A 16,983-nucleotide genomic window follows, 5' to 3' on the forward strand; every position below is an offset into this window, starting at 1 on the left:
GGCATGCAGTAGTAGAATAGTAGAATGCTATTATTAATTAAGCAAGAGCTGCAGAATATCATTGCATCCAGTAGTAGAAACAACAGAAGGGAAATTTTCAGCAACTGGAAAAATAAAAGTCACATTCCAAAGCCTCTCTTTAAAATATAGAACAAGGAGTAAACAATACTTACAGATATTTTGAATCACAATCTCTCACTGAATTGCTTCATAATCTAATAACTTAACCAAAAACTTTGCATGGTTCTACCATTTTCTTTAACCAAGAGGGGAAAAGCTTTGAATTCCTTAAAGACATTTTTAAAAACACACTAATGTCAGTAAACAATACCTGTAGTTAAAAGTACTTCAATATTTTCCACCTCTCAGGAAGGAGAGTTCTGTAATTAAAATACCTTTTCAATATTTAACCATAAAGCAACCGTGAAGATATTACTTAGCATTATAATTGTGCCTTGACTTTACACAACAGATACATCCTAGAGATGTCCACAAATGAAACATTTTAAAAATCACTTATCAAGGGAAAACCAAAGAGAGCAGAAAAAACATACTGTTTGTTTCAAGTTTGATTTACTCATGGAAAACATGTAAGAATTATGTATATTCGTATTTATACTATCAAAAGATTCTAAACATTACACGTATAAATGGAGACTTTGTATTCGTTTTAGAAAAAACTATTGATGTACAATAGTTTTATAATCACTTTAATTAACTGTAGATAATAGTTACTTCAATTACAGGTAATAAAGTTATTACTTCACATCAAAATACGATAAGTAATGGCTCAATTTGCAACTCCAAAAGGAAAATTAAGGGAATCCAGACTTTTTTCTGCTGCCTGGAAAAAATAAGATGATGTTGAACTATTAGATTGTAATGCCTCATATCACATCCAAATGTTTGAATGAGTTTACTTGCAAGCTGTTTCAATGTATTTTTTTAAAATGGTACTGTTGAAAAAGTGAATGTCATACACTGAAACTAATCATTAAAACAAATCTTTGATTTATTTGAAGCAATTCAGTTTCAAAAACTTTAAGTTACAGCAGTCACAGGAAAAAAAAGTAACAATCAGAAACAATAAAAGAATGATCAGCAGTACTGCATTTTTTTGTTTGTTTGTAACACTGTAATGGCTTTATTCAAAACACAGTTGCACAAAAGTGTTAACTTCAAAGTTTTTAAAGAGATTCTTGAGGAACTTAACACACTATATACATACTGCCATATAAAGAGCATTAAAATAGGACCAAAAACTTCTACAAAATATAAAACCCACCCTTACTTATTTGCATGAAAATATCATTCACAAAGCTAAATAGGTCTTAAAAGTTATCTGGAGGCTCTAAGTGTTGTTTTCCAAGCAAAGAACTCTTATTTTGATTGCACAATAAGATGATTGATAAGAAAGTCATTATACAGATTTCATTTTAAAAATAAGTATTTTATAATATGACATATATGCAATGAGAATTCTTAGGGACTAAAACAGAGCATTTCACAATTGTTAAAATTAGGAGAAAAACGTTAGTCTTCTGGCAATTCCAATACCCCCTCTAAACTTATTCCAAGTGTTTTAGGTAAGTCAGTTGTGCAACTTTTTTACTTTTTCCACAAGTAACTTCATAATTTTTTTACTTTAAAACAACAAATTATACATTTTAAACTAAAAAAGCAGCTGCAGCAGTACTATACTCAGCAATTTAAATGTGTCCCAGTATAGAAGCATTACTTCAATTAATTTGCTGACACTTTTTAATAAATTTACAAATATTCAAAACAAAGGGAAAAAAATGTTAGAGAGCCAAGATTAAAAAAGCAACTGCCTTGAACATGGAGCCTCCATAACAAAAGGGAGCTGTACTTCTTGTCTACTCATGTTTTATATAGTAGCCATATTAAGGAAACACACACTTACACTTATCCTGAATATTTTTCTATTTTTAATGGATACCTGCTTGAAAACAAATCTTGATTTTAATATTGATTTAGTTTCACATATTTTTCCAACTGCCTAGTATACTCCAATTAAATGCTATATCTGGTAATGCTTTAAAACTATATGAAGAATAATTAAAGGTTCCACTCAGAAAAATTATAAATTCTTTGTAGAGTGGTATCCAAATCATTTGGGAAGCCAACTTAAAATCTCATTAATTATTAATAGGCAATTGTTCTGACCTTTGAGGAACACTAATGCTGCTTCCAAAAGCCTCCCCTGCTTCGTTTTTTTCTTCATCCTACTAAGACAGTCTTACATGCTGTCAACCAAGAACAGTAGGCAGAGTTTGTTGCATAAAACTGTATCAATAATAATATTCGTAAATCAGAAAATACTCAATTTATTTCTTCACTTGTTTAAAACCCAAACAGGTCTGAAAAATTGATTGAGGTATAAGACTTAAGGTTTTCCTGTATATCAAATTTCCCAACTTTCTTTTGAGATAGAAGGAGGGGAGTAAAACAAGAAGGGAAAGTGATCATAAAGGAATTGCTGACAGAAAAAAGAATGCACACATAAAAACAAAACAACATAAACAAACATTGGTATGTCATGATGCAGCCTGAAGAAAGGGCTCAGCTGCATGTATCTGGACTTAGTATAACCAATTTTTCCTTCAAAAATAAAATCTTATCAGTCACAACAAAATCGATTAACTATAATTACTGAATAGAACCTCCACAAAATCCATTAATTATATCACTGAACAGAACCTTTACTATTCTGCTTCTACTTTCCAAGTTACTCATGAGACAAAAAAGCACCCTATACCCTTAGCCAAAAAAAAAGGTCACTGCCCTCAAACTAAAGATCTCTGGATCACCTCTAAAAAAAATAGCCAACTTATCATTCAAGAGACTGTCATTTCATATTACAGCTGACTGCAATTTCAGTTAATTTATAAATAACTTTAAAATCTTACAAATGAAATGCAACATACTACACCTGTGTAAAAGCAGTCATGTTTTAATTATGGGCTAAAAATGACTAATACGGTGAGCTTGAATTAGAAAAATTAAAATTCTAAAATTGCGAGGTAATTTCACAATGAGGGTCAAATGAAAATTTTTCTCTACATACAATATGATCATTAACAGACTAGTAAATCTTATTTGGAATGATAAGGCAAAAATAGTAAAACCACACTTTTCCTATAAAAAGTTACACATTGTCTTCTGTAGGGATAGCTATCATACATGAAGAAATAAAGACATGATCACTCTATTGCACACCCAGGAACATTAGGGAAGCAGGTCTTAGAATGATCTAGTCATCTTCTTCCTCTCCATCATCTTCAGCATCTCGTTTCCTCTTCTCCCCTCGAAGACCTTCTTCTTCTGAAAGAAGAGTAGAAGGAAAAGCATAAAATACTTAATTTTAACAAATGAATATTAACTTACAAAACTGTGATTCTTAGTGAAAAGTTAAGAGCAGAAAAATATTATAGGTTAAGTTTCCTCTCTGGCTTTCTTTCAATTTCAGTGTACTGAACAGACATAATAGACTTAGAAATTCTTAAATAATGACAGCTCGTTATGCACCCTTGTGGCCAAATCATGAAGTACAGATCAAGAAACTCGGGGCTTGACATCAATGAAATTGTTAGTAAATTTTTAAAATTATTCTAAAAGACCTAGGTAAAAAATACCAGAGAGCGAATCTGGAGTTCAACTGTTCTCCTCTTATAAATAAGGTTTCACTCTCTCCAAAACAAGAGACCCCCCAAAAAAGAATAAATTGAGCTCAAGGTTCCATTATCTCTTCATTCCTGCTTTTAAAATAAACGTTATAAGCTGTTTATTTTTTTAACAGAATTAATTACCTGAGACAATTAGTCTTTTAAAAAACATATACTTTTTAAGGCTCTCTGTGATAAACACAGCAAAATCAAATGGATTAGTAATAATTTGCAATATAAACTCATTCATTAGAGTCCATAAAAAATAGCTATCATTAATTTATCTTTAATCTAAAGATCGCTATTTTTTATGGACTTTAATTATGGACTTTTAGAATTTGTTGTGGCTAATGTAACTCACCTTCTTCTTCTTCTTCTTCCCCTTCTTCAACATAGTCATCATCATCTTCTTCATCCTTAAAATTAAAATACTCAGTATGAGAATAAATAAACCATGAATGGATTTTTCACTGTTTGTTGTAATATATTCCAACAAGAGCAAAGAAACTACAGTTATTCTGTATTCTGACAGCTTCTGCATCCATTATAGGTCCTTTTTTAAATCCTCTAGTTTTTTAATGAAAATAAGTTATGCTTTAGACCATCACTGTTCAAAAGAACTTTCTGCACCAATGGAAATGTTCTATATCTGTGTTGTGTAATATAGTAATCACCAGCTACACAAGGCTATCAAGCACTTGAAATGTAACCAGTGCAAACGAGAAAGTAATTTTTTTATTTTATATAATTTTAATTTAAATCGCCACATATGCCTACTAGCTACCATAATGGACAGAGCTATCTATTTTAAAAACAGGGTCTTCTATTTTATAGATCTGTAAAGAAAGGAATGACCCGAATCCTAGCCCCCAAATAGTTATGTGATGAATAAGTCACTTTATCTCACTAGACCTCAGTTTTCCAATCTGTAAAGGTAAAGTACTTATCTAGAAAGATCTATAAGTTCCTTCAAAATCTAAAAATCAATACAACAAAATAGCAAATGTTGATAAAAATCACAATAAAACTTGATCTACAACTCATGTGAAATGAGTTGTTCTGGACAGCTAAGATTTAAACTTTGCCTTGAAGCATCACAACCTTTTTACTTTATTTTTTTACTCTAGCCTATAGTGATACAAATCTCTAAAGTGCACTGCATTTTCTTCTACAATTTTATGCTGAACCTAAGTTAATATCTTTTACTTAAATAATCATGGCCACCATTATTTTTTATGGTTACCATTTTGATCATGAATATTATACCAATTAGTAGATGCTGATTCCCTCAGAGCCTATTAATATACGTAGAAAGGTTTTCTCTATTTCAAAATGACACTGGCCTCCACCTTTGAGTTGTTTCTTTTCCTAGTTTTTATGCCCTCTCTTTCACAGTCAGTTACTATTTCAATTTTAATCTGGTAAAAAAATCAAAAAATAGATCAACAAGCTTATCAGAGAATTGAATACATAAAAGAAAACAGGTTTAGCTTGAACACTGTCCTACAAACAAAATGTCTTTTGTTACTTATATTTTGGCTACTCAGAAGCCATGTTTGACACTTACTGCCATGTTCTTGGCTATGTTCCAGATGTATGAGTTCTAGATAGATGAGTTGCCACAATATGTTTGAACAAACTGAACAAGTCTAGCATCTCCCCTCCAATGCCACAAAAGTTTACTGCTCTTCAAAAATACTCTAACCAAGCATACCTAGGGTGGCCAGGTGGGGGGTGAGGAGAGGGAGGTTGGGGAACAATTGGGTGGGACAAACAGGGAATAATCGCAATTTGTGGTAATGGGCATGCTGATAGTATTGATCTGATCATCACATCTTGGGCACAGGTGGTAATGGTCAGCTTTGTACTCCATGAATATACATAATCTAAAAGGAAAAAAAATACTCTAACCAATTGGTAAATGCCAAGAACCACTGGATAGGTAGGGAGAAATTGGACAATCCTCCCTTCACGATATCCACACCCTATTGGGGTCTAGAAACAATAAACAGAATCTAATTTTCCAGCATTTAGTAGAAGCCCCTAAGAAACTAAACGGCATGATTCTTATATTAAAAATAATTAATTGAGGGCCGGCCCGTGGCTCACTCGGGAGAGTGCGGTGCTGATAACACCAAGGCCCCGGGTTCGGATCCCATATACGGATGGCCGATTCGCTCACTGGCTGAGTGTGGTGCTGACAACACCAAGTCAAGGGTTAAGATCCCCTTACCGGTCATCTTTAAAAAAAAAAAAAGAAATAATTAATTGAGTCTACTAAAACATCGTAAAGCATCTCCATACCAGAACACCAGTAAGCTACAAGGAGCAGAAAGAATAAATGGGGTACCAAATAGCATAATAAAGATCTCAGTAAAAATCAGGAGATCCTGCAGCCTTAAACTGAAGAAGAAATGAAAGGAAGAGAAGAGGGGTAGAGGACAAAGGACAGGAAAGGAGAAGGGAAGGGAAAGCAAGAGAAGGAGGACAAGACATTTTAAACAGCTCAAATTTGCAAGGAATAATGAAAGGAAAAATATTCATAATTTTTTAACAAAACACTTGAAATACCAATCATATTTATTCCTTGATAATTTAGAAAAGCCCAAGTATAAAAAGCCAATTATTTCTCTGGATTTTGTTTTAAATCAAACATTTTTTTTTTTTTTAAATCATCTATTAGACAATACTTCTCAATAAAAACTTAGCTTTCACCAGAGACTTCCTTGCTCCGTAGAGACTGTGATCTTCTTATTAGTAGGAAATAAAATATTTCCTCATTTGTGGTATGAGTAGTAAAAGGGTGCCATAATTCCCAATACTTCTTAAAGCCCCCACCTCTCCTACACATACATAAAGTCCTTCTTTATAGGTATTAATTCCTTGCCTCTGAAGAGCAGCTAAACTAAGAAGAAATAAAAACACTCAAATAAAAAACAGCTAATCAAATATGCCTTCTATTTCCTTCTAATTTCTTTTTAAATCTCAATAGTCTCTAAAGCTTCTCCTGGCACTTAGCTTCTAAGAACAAGACCTTTTTTTTTTTTTTTAACACGTACTGACAGTTTATTAAGTGTCAAGCACTGTGCAGACACTTTACATGTATCAGTTAATTTAATTCTCACAACCTTGTGAGGAAGGTACTAGCATGAGCTTCATTTTACAGATGAGGACACAACATAGAGATTAAATGATCTTCCCAAGGCCCCACAGATAAAATTTGTGGCATCTGAGGTCCAGAGACATGACTCTTACTCCAGTCACATAGAAACTATGAAAGGGAGTTACCAGTTGCCAAACTCCAAGGTCCAAGAAACCTGCCTGGGCCCATCAAGAAATCCCTCCAGCCACACCCACTTCCCCCACCCCAGACCACTAGCCCAAGAGATGCAAAGGAGCTGGCATTGAAAGCCCTTAAGGTCAGCCCCACAGGTTCTCAGACCCTGATGCTCACCTCATTATTGAGGTTCAGGGTTCCTGGCTGAGCCATGGTAGATCAAAGAAGAGGATCCACTGCTGCCTCAAGACTTAATTTTAAATATCCAAATTATCTCATCATGAATGGGAACTCTTTCTGGTCTCTGCTAGCCCTATCACTGACATAATGTTGTATGTATTGTCTTAGAGATTCTCAATCTATACTTGACCACGCCTAAACTCCCAGGGGCTAAAAAAATCATTTGTTCTAGTCAACTGACATTCCTATGAGCCTATTTTGTACCACTCAATGCACTAGATGCTGAGATACAAAGATGAAAGGCCCCTCCCCTTAAGGACCTCACCACCTAGTTGAAAGTGGCCAAATATGTTTTTTCTTTTTTCTTTTTTTTTTTTTTTAAAGATGACCGGTAAGGGGATCTTAACCCTTGACTTGGTGTTGTCAGCACCACACTCAGCCAGTGAGCTAACCGGCCATCCCTATATGGGATCCGAACCCGGGGCCTTGGTATTCTCAACACCGCACTCTCCCAAGTGAGCCACGGGCCGGCCCCAAATATGTTTTTTCAATAGTGTCTGTAGGCAAAAGAAGCCGAATCAAGGCTCAAAGATAACAGAGGAAGGAATGACTACATAAGAAAAATTATAGACAGCTTTAATAATGAGGCAGCTCCAGAGCAGCATTTGTAAAAATAAGAGTTCACAAGACACGATTCAGGAGGTGGTTACACAAGTATATACACATATGTAAAATTTCATGGAGCTGTATACAAAATTAGTGCACTTTATATGCTTCTCTATATTTATGCTTACCACAGCAAAAAAGAAAATAAAGTTCTTCAGAGAGCATGGGTAGAAAGTCATTTCAGGTAGAGTGAACAATGTATACACAGATACTAAGGTAAGAAATGGCTTGGTATGATAATTTAATTTGGTATTGAAGGACATGAGACTAGAGAAGGAAGCAGGAGCCAGATAATGAAGGGCCTTGTATGTCTTGGTGGCAAGAGGGAAACATTAAAGCATATCAAGAAGGCTAGTGATATAATCTCATTTGCATTAGAGTACACAGGCAGCACTACAGAGGATATTCAATGATGCTGTATTCAGAGAGACCATTTAGAAAGCTAATATAAAAGTATAAGCAAGAGATAATTACAGGGAAGAAACAATGTGCCAGGGACTAGATACTTTACACATACTGTCTTGTTAAATCCTTAAAAACAATCCTATGAGGTTGGTATACCATAGCTTTATGAATGCAGAAAGTGAGGATCAGAGACATTTGTAAAATGTTTCCACCATCTCATGCCACTGAGGTCAGAATACATTTGAAAGATATCTGAGAGGTAAAATTAACAGGTGTTTATGATTATTTGGATATGTTATGGGGTGGGGACAATGGGAAAAAAAAGACGCACTGACAGATATACGTACACCCACAAGTTAGAAATAACTCAGATTTCTACACAACTCACTTTTTACAGTACTTAGCCCTATGCCTAAGTAATTAATTTATAGTGCATGTAAAAAATGTCTACTCACCTGAATTTCTTCTTTCATTAAGTATGAGAGGCCCACTTCCTCTTCTCCCTCCCCCAATTCTGAACCTGCTTCATCTTCATCCTCCTCCTCATCCTCCTCTTCTTCCTCCTCTTCCTCATATCCTTCAGGTGGACCAGCTTCTTCTTCCTCTTCATCTTCATCATCTCCATCTTTAAAAACATTTTAAATGATGGAGGTAAAGGACCATAAAAATGTTTACATTGTGTAATGATAAATTTTTTTAAAAAAAGAAAGAAAAAAGAAGTCTTTTAAAAGATGAGCAAATGACTAAGCAAATGTTTCTTGCTGGTATGCTGATCCTTTCCATCCTTCCCAATCACTTCGAATTCTTAAGCCAATGGGTCAAAAATATATCAGGTTGATTTTTTTTTAACATTTCCTTTTTACAACATTCATATTGACTACTTCAGATGTATGGTTTCTAAACACTGATATTTATCCAATGTATAGATTTTCATCAAAACATCACATGCACTACAGTTTTACTTTGTGGACACTTCAAAATCTGCTTGTCCATTTTATAATTGTTTATCATTACCATATAATTACATTATCATATAATTCCTTACCATTTTATCTGCTTATCATTTTATAATTGTTTATCCACCAAAGTTCTTTTTTTTTTTTTAAGATGACCAGAAAGGGAATCTTAACCCTTGACTTGGTGTTGTCAGCACTACACTCTCCCATGTAAGTAAACCGGCCATCCCTATATAGGGATCCGAACCCATGGCCCTGGTGTTATCAGTACCGAACTCTCCCAAGCGAGCCATAGGCCGGCCCTCCAAATTTTTTATAGTGAAATCTTTTCATCCAATAATAACAAGCAGTGTCCCATTACTAACAACAGCTATTCTGTCATCTGATTTGTTAGTTATCTAAAAATGCATATTCACTATCTTATTCCAGAATTTTTTCTCTTGTTGCTGGCCAATATGGGGATCTGAACCCTTGACCTTGGTGCTATAACACTGCACACTAACCAACTGAACTAACCAGCCAGCCCTAGAATATTTTTCGTCACTTCAAAAAGAAACCCTATACCCATTAGCAGTCACTTCCCATTCTTGCCCCATAGCCCCTAGCAACCATTAATCTACTTTCTGTCTCTATGGATTTATCTATTTTGAACTCTTCACATAAATGAAATCAAACAATATGTGACCTTTATGCGTGGCATCTTTCTCTTAGCAGAACATTTTTAAGGTTCACTCATGTAACATGTATCAGTACTTCATTCGTTTTTTATGGTGGAATAATATTACATTATAGGAATATATCACATTTTTTTAAACCACTCAGTTGGGTTGGGCTGTTTCTACTTTTTTAGCTATTAAAAAGTACTATTTAGGAAGTTGCCACTTTTAGTGGGTGGTGGTGAAATAATTTTATACAGATGTAAAATGTCATGGAGCTTCATATGATAATAATCATTAAATTCCCTGAAACTATCAGGAATCTAAAAGAAGAAATTAAGGCTAGAACTGTGGGTTTTTAAATTTTTTTCATACTAATATCTTGTTGTGCATTTTTTTTTCCACACCTAAATCTCCAACCCAACCTAAATTTGCATGGCTAGAGTGGAGACTATAATTATGATACATTTATGAGTATTAAGAATGATTACCTTCATCGTCCTCTTCTTCAGAGTCTGGTGCTTCATTATCCTCCTGATCAAATCCATCTAAGTATGTGATTTGCTGCAGCAGTTCAAAAATACTTTCTCTATAATCTTCCAGGTTTGTGATCTCACAGTTAAACAAGTCAAGACTTTTCAAATTTTTAAGATTTTGCTGGAAAAGTAAAGTTAAAACATTCAAGACTTTAAATACCATTCTATTTCTTTTTAATTCATGATCCAGAAAATTACATATTTGAAATTGAGAGAATGATTTTTGGATTTTCAGAATTTTGTAATGAAGGGTTATTATATCAAGCACAACCAACCTTCTTAGTTAGCCCCTGGCATATAAACTCCACAAGAAAAGGGCCAGCCCGTGACTCACTTGAGAGAGAGTGGTTCTGATAACACTGAGGCCACGGGTTTGGATCCCTATATAGAGATGGCCAGTTAGCTCACTTGGGAGAGTATGGTGCTAACAACACCAAGTCAAGGGTTAAGACCAAGTCAAGGGTTAATATCCCCTTACCGGTCATCTTTAAAAAAAAAAAACTCCACTAGAAAAACAAATAAATAAACTCCACAAGAGTAGGAACTTTGCTTTGTTCACTGTTGTATCTCAAGCATCTTACTGCCTTACTTATAATAGGCACTCAACATATTTTTGACTAAATCTGTGAATAAATAGGCAACAATACCATGTAACAACAAATCATGCAATAACAATATCCATTTAAATCCACAGATAAACTTATTTTCAACAATTTCAACCTCCTTCCAAACTGTTTTAAAAATCAGAGCAACAATTTTCAGTTTCACTTCATCTTTTTTTCCTTCCCTCATACCAGGAAACAAGAGGGCAAACAGTAAACTAACTTAAAAAATAATCAAGAAAGAAGGAAAAGGAATAGAAGAAAATACTAGAAACTTAAAAACTAGATAGTCAACTTCTGAAACTGACAATGAAACAAATTTCTCTTTAACTTAAAAATTCATTTGAATATTTTACTCTAAAGGAAAAGAAAGCAGTAACCCTCTAGATCACGACATATAAGAAATTCAGAAGTTTCAAGAGTTAAATAAAAATTAATGAGATAAAACACAAATATCAGACAATTTAACCAAAAAATACAAGTCCAGAGACAAAATCTTTCCACTCACCAGAGCTTCTACTGTACTGAGATCTTTAATTTTGTTTCCACTCAGATTGAGGTAGGTAAGATTTGGACATTTCTCTGCCAGGACTTCCAAACCTCCAGAAATTATATTGTCACTAAGTTCCAACTATATATTCAACAGAGGGAGAAAACAAAGAATGGTGAAAGCTTAGAACAGACTAAAGATTTTAAAAGCATATCAATTTGAAGAAGAAAAACATTTGTCATTCTCTCTGGCTTCAAGAGACTATCACCACAAATCATTAATTTCCAAATTCCCATCTACATCTACCAAATAATATATTAGAACCCCTATAAAATGGGATCCTAACCCAGCTTTGGTTCCAGTTGTGTTACATTTGGATTTCATGATTCAGAGAAAAATGTTAAACCCAAATTTGTGATATAAAGCAATTCCACTATCCTATATAACCCTTTTTCTCATCCCTAGAAACTTAAAAACTTGTCGTACCAGGTAGAATGGTTGTTTCATTTGGTCAAAAACTAGACATAATAGCCCTCGGCACTGAAATCACGATGCCTTCACACTAATGCCAACTTACCTTTCGAAGTTTATTTAAGCTGGGAAGCCGGGCCAGTGAACTTAGTTCCACATTAGCCATACTCAGAAACTCTAGTTCTTTAAAAGTATCATTCAGGCCTTCAATTTCCCCATTGACACACAGGCAATTATCAAGAACTAACTCTGTCACCTGGAAGAGGGAACACATTAATGATTCTTTAGTTTACAATCTGCTTAGCAATAGACCTGGATCTTGATATGAAAATGTAAATATTAAAACCACCAATCGCCTTACATGCATCCTTTTATTCCCCCCAAAAACTGATATACAATCTAAAGTCATCACTATAAGCAATCTTTTAAACTTAAACTTGGACTAAAATTTAAGCCTGCTTCAAATCACTGAGGCATAAAAAACAGAACTTTGAAAAAGGTCCCATGTGGGCCGGCCCGGGGCTCACTCGGGAGAGTGCGGTGCTGATAACACCAAGGCCCCGGGTTCGGATCCCATATACGGATGGCCGGTTCGCTCACTGGCTGAGCGTGGTGCTGACAACACCAAGTCAAGGGTTAAGATCCCCTTACCGGTCATCTTTTAAAAAAAAAAAAAAAAAAAGGGTGCTGAAAAAGGTCCCATGTGAAACCTGTTTCTAACCCTGATGAGAAGGACCCTCAACATCTGGGCATATATTTATTTATTTTGCAGTGAGGGGACACCTGGTCTTTTGGGAAAAGATTAAACTGCCCTAAAACTTAAGGAGAAGAGAGGAAACTGTTTTAACATTTTTCCACTTTAAACCCCCTTATCTTTGGTTGATAAATGCCATCATAACTCAAAAAAACGTTGTTACCATTCATGCAGAAATGTTTGAAAGCTCCTCCTGGGACAGCCCAGCTTTTGGTTGTTGTTCTAACATTAAGGCATAACAATATCAACTAGAACAACTCATTCTTGACAAAATGTTATTTCTCCCTGACACTCTGGTAGCACTTTATGGAATTTTTCCCACTCTTCCAGGGAGGGGGCCTGGATTCCCTATTAGGTAAGATTACTAATAACAAAACTTTCTGGCGTGGACCTGAATGGAATTAATCTTAAAGTGGAAGTGGAAGATTCTGGTTTTCTATTCCCAATGCAAAAATATGTCTGACTTATTTGAGAGCTAAAAATTAGCCACAAGTGATACCACCTTCTCTATTTGAATAAGACTTTGACATAATTATTTCAATGAGGAGAGAACGCTTCATGGTCTCCCTTTTAGAGATGAGAAAACCAAAGACCAAAGGGCAAAAATGACTTGCCTAGGGTCACACAATTAGCATGTGGCAGAGGTGTGTCTTGACTCTTAAGTCTTCTGACTCCTAGTTTAGCTGAGTGATGCAAGGGCTACTACCAGATTTAGTGTCAGAAAACCAATTCTTACAGTTGAGTACATCACTTCACTGCCCTGAGACTCCGTTTGCTAATTTGGATTTTAGAACAATACAATCTACCTTACAAGTTTGTCCGAAGGAGGGAAGTAAATAAACTCGAAAAGTGCTCTGTAAACTGTCTATACAAATATGAGACCGTTATTACACCACAGCAGAGGAAGGAGAGGCTGCAAAAAGGCAACATCCTGCACTCCCCCAAACTGGCACGGACATTAATACGGATCACTAGGTAAAAGATTGAGGGGGGGGGCGCTATTTTTCCAACCCAAGACATAAAAAGCATTCTGAACATATGCTTCTGAGAGACAGCTTTGAAAGTTTGATTTTTTTTTTTTTTTTTCCTTAGGTCCCCAAGAAAAGGCTTTAGAAAATTCAAGTTCTGGGCCGGCCCGTGGCTCACTTGGGAGTGCGGTACTGATAACACCACGGCCACGGGTTCGGATCCCTATATAGGGATGGCCGGTTAGCTCACTTGGGAGAGCACGGTGCTGACAACACCAAGGTCACGGGTTCAGATCCCCTTACCGGTCATCTTTTAAAAGAAAAGAAAAGAAAAGAAAGTTCTCTCTGGGACGAACCTAATAGCAAGAGACTGTTTCCTCCTCCCCACCCGCCACCAATTTCAATGAAACCGAGACTTAAAAAAAAAAAAGTGTGATTTCTCCCTCTGCAGACCGACCGGGAAAACCCAGACAGACGCCACTCGTCCTCTATGCTGGCATGCAGCACAGACACCACCCCAGTTTAAAATACATACGTGTGTGAGAGAGTGCTTCAAAAAGTTCATGGAAAGATTCGTACTATCTTTCAATTCTATTTTTCCACGAACTTTTTGAAGTAGCCTGGTATTAATATCCCTTATATTCCAATTCTAGGGTTCACTTCAGGGGCCACAAACCGGCAAGACTCTCCGCTTTCCTTTGCGACCAGAAGTGCGAGACTTCCCGCTGGCCGTGGGCCCCGCTCTCGCGACCTGCCGCTCGGACCCACGGGAAACCCCACACGGGGCGGAAACACTCCATAGAAAAAAGGGGTCGCCTCCCCGCCTCCCCTCGTGCCTCCGCCCCGGGCAGGGAGAGCTGGGCTAGGCCGAGGAGGCGCCCGCGAAAAGGAGGCGGAAACGCCTCCCGCCCGACCCTCGAAAACACCACGACCCCGCCTCGCGTGGCCCCTCCCAACCCCGTCTCTTTAACTAAAGAGACAGCAGCGGGAGCGCATCATTTAGTATCGCCGAACCCGTCTTCAAGCACAAAACTACCACGACCCATTTGTTGAGTTTTGTGAAACCGTCTCCAGGGATCAAATTCGGAGTTACGGCCACTACCACACGACAAGCCGAATATCGTTACGCTGTGGGGGAACGAGCAGATTACGCCTGACGTCCCCTCCCCACCTCCGGTCACTGCGAAGAGTCCCAAACCTCAGCCGCGAACCTGCCGCTGACCCAGATTCCGCCCGGCGGCTGGCGGCGCGCGACGCTTCCCGGGGGAGTGGGCGCCGCCGGATCTGGCGGTGCGCCGACTCCGCGAGCGACCCCAGCCCGCGCCCGGCGCGACGTCGGACGGCCGGGGGCCTCAAGGCCGGGGAAGCTCCCCCCAAATGAGTTGGCAACACTGCAGAAAAGTTGGACTAACTTCTCAGGCGGCGATGGCTGCGACCTAGGCGCGTGGGACTGGGGGTCGCGCCCACGCCGCCGGCCCCCAGGCGGGAGGAACGCGGGGAGCAAAGCGGCGGAGCGCCCCCACCACCCCGTTTCTCGCCCCCACGAGGCCAGGACGCCCGATTCCATGACAGCCGAAAGGGGCTTAAGCCCCCATGCACACACAAAAACGCCCCTAGAAACTTAAACCCTTCGCCATTTTAAGTAGAAGATTTTAATGATTTAAAACTTAAAATTAAACACTGTCCCCAACCCTAACCCCAGCTGAGGGTCAATTTATTGTCCCTCCCTACACATCCACCAGGACACCAGAAACCCGACCCTCAGCATAAAGAACTGGTGGGGAAGGGGTGGGGGCTGAGTCATCTCACCTCCTCCGGGGCTCTGTTCCTTAACTCCAGGTTAATCCTCTTCTTCATCTCCATGTCCTCCTCCTGCTCTTCTGCTGCTGCTCTCCTCCCTTCCTCTTTCCTGCCTTTCCCACTACCCCCAACCCTAAAATTTTAAAAGATTTGGAAATGAATGAAAAGAAACGCAAATATAAACGCCCACTACCACCACATAGGCGTGGGAGAGAAAGAAGAGAATAGCAAATGGAGTCCAAGGAGTTGGGACTCTAACTCGGCTGCCCCCACCTCCTTGTCCACACACTCGCGCGCGCACACACACGCACGCACACACACACACACGCACACACGCACACCCGCAGTTCCTTCCCCTTCAATGGCTGCTCAGAGACTGAGCCTCCATGACACGGCACCGCCAACCCCCTGGCCTACACTCCACCCACCTCCCAAACGTATTGGTTGAGTCTTTAGCGTCACACTATTCCATTGGGCTACGTATATGTCTATCAGTCTTCAGGGAAGACCTGGACCAGAAACTGTGTGTCTATTGGCTACAGCCAAGCGCGCAGTTAACTTCGATAGGTCCGAGAGGCTGTAAGTCCCAGCGAAATGATTTTGAATCCCAGTAGCTCCCCTCCTTTTCTTTGTGTGGTTGGCGCGCTTTCCCTAGGAGCTCGGATGGTTCTGATGTCTGTTGGATTTGTTTTTTGTTTTTGTTTTTATTGTTAAAGGGAGAGAGAAAGCATCTTTGCGTGACCAAATTGGGAGACTAATAATTCACCACACGGTACGCACCGGCTGTTGGCTGTTTTAAAAGCACAGCCTCTGCTTTGCAGCTGAGGTGTACACCAACGTGCATATCACATTAAAAGGATGCCTTCGTGGCACTGCCCTGCTAGGGACAAATTTCTCACAGAAACTGACTTTCCGTGGTGCAAAACCAGAACCGAGATAAAGATGGTATTCTAACTTCCACCATGAAAGACAACAGTTTTGAAAGCAGATGGGTGAAATGTATGTTAGGAATCTTTAAATAAAGCTATCCTGGAAGAATTGTTACTGAGGTAATTGTTGCTGTAATAAACACAGACCTTGAAAGAAAAACAACGCTGGCCTACCGAAAATCAGACATTAAGTCGCATGGAAATGGCACGGCAATGCCTCTCCCTTCTGATTTCCCTTTGGTTGTTTCCATGGAAATAAGTAGGTAAATTGTGCTTTTAAAGTGTTCGATATGGAAGAGTGAGATAAGAATGATTTTTAAAAATTTTTGTCTTGAGGACTAACTTTTCTTAGTTCTTGTTTAAATTATGTCCTCATTTCCTTACACCATTCTCAGGATAGATACCTAAAGAAATTTCAGATGATTTGAGGGAGGAAGTGGGTGAGTTAGTCCCACGCCTCCCAGAACAGATTGATGTTTTTCGAGTTTCTCAGGTTAGAGACCTTTTGCTTTCCAACACAGACTTCTCACCACTCTACCAACTCTCTTCCCTCCTCTCCCAAGACCTCACACAGCTCCTCAAATAGGTTTACATTTAAAATGTAAAT

The 16,983-nt window shown here is 38.1% G+C and overlaps 1 protein-coding gene across 3 annotated transcripts; it reads right to left on the reverse strand.

Moving 5' to 3' along the window:
• Nucleotides 1–1,054: 1,054 nt before the first annotated feature.
• On the reverse strand, nt 1,055–15,841 carry ANP32E (acidic nuclear phosphoprotein 32 family member E). Of its 3 annotated transcripts, none has more exons than XM_063104593.1 (7): nt 15,457–15,841; nt 12,032–12,181; nt 11,473–11,595; nt 10,318–10,483; nt 8,670–8,839; nt 4,048–4,102; nt 1,055–3,342 (listed from the first exon to the last, which is right to left on the reverse strand). In XM_063104593.1, the coding sequence occupies exons 1-7, from the start codon at nt 15,508–15,510 to the stop codon at nt 3,275–3,277; spliced, it is 786 nt and encodes a 261-aa protein (XP_062960663.1). In that variant the 5' UTR covers nt 15,511–15,841; the 3' UTR covers nt 1,055–3,274. The 3 variants fall into 3 exon arrangements, with proteins under 3 accessions (XP_062960663.1, XP_062960662.1, XP_062960665.1); XM_063104592.1 differs by having other exon boundaries at nt 1,055–3,345; XM_063104595.1 differs by lacking the exon at nt 15,457–15,841 and adding an exon at nt 14,324–14,490 and having other exon boundaries at nt 1,055–3,345.
• Nucleotides 15,842–16,983: the final 1,142 nt, after the last annotated feature.

This window comes from Cynocephalus volans, chromosome 8 (genome assembly GCF_027409185.1).
Source record: "Cynocephalus volans isolate mCynVol1 chromosome 8, mCynVol1.pri, whole genome shotgun sequence".
Lineage (NCBI taxonomy): Eukaryota > Metazoa > Chordata > Mammalia > Dermoptera > Cynocephalidae > Cynocephalus > Cynocephalus volans.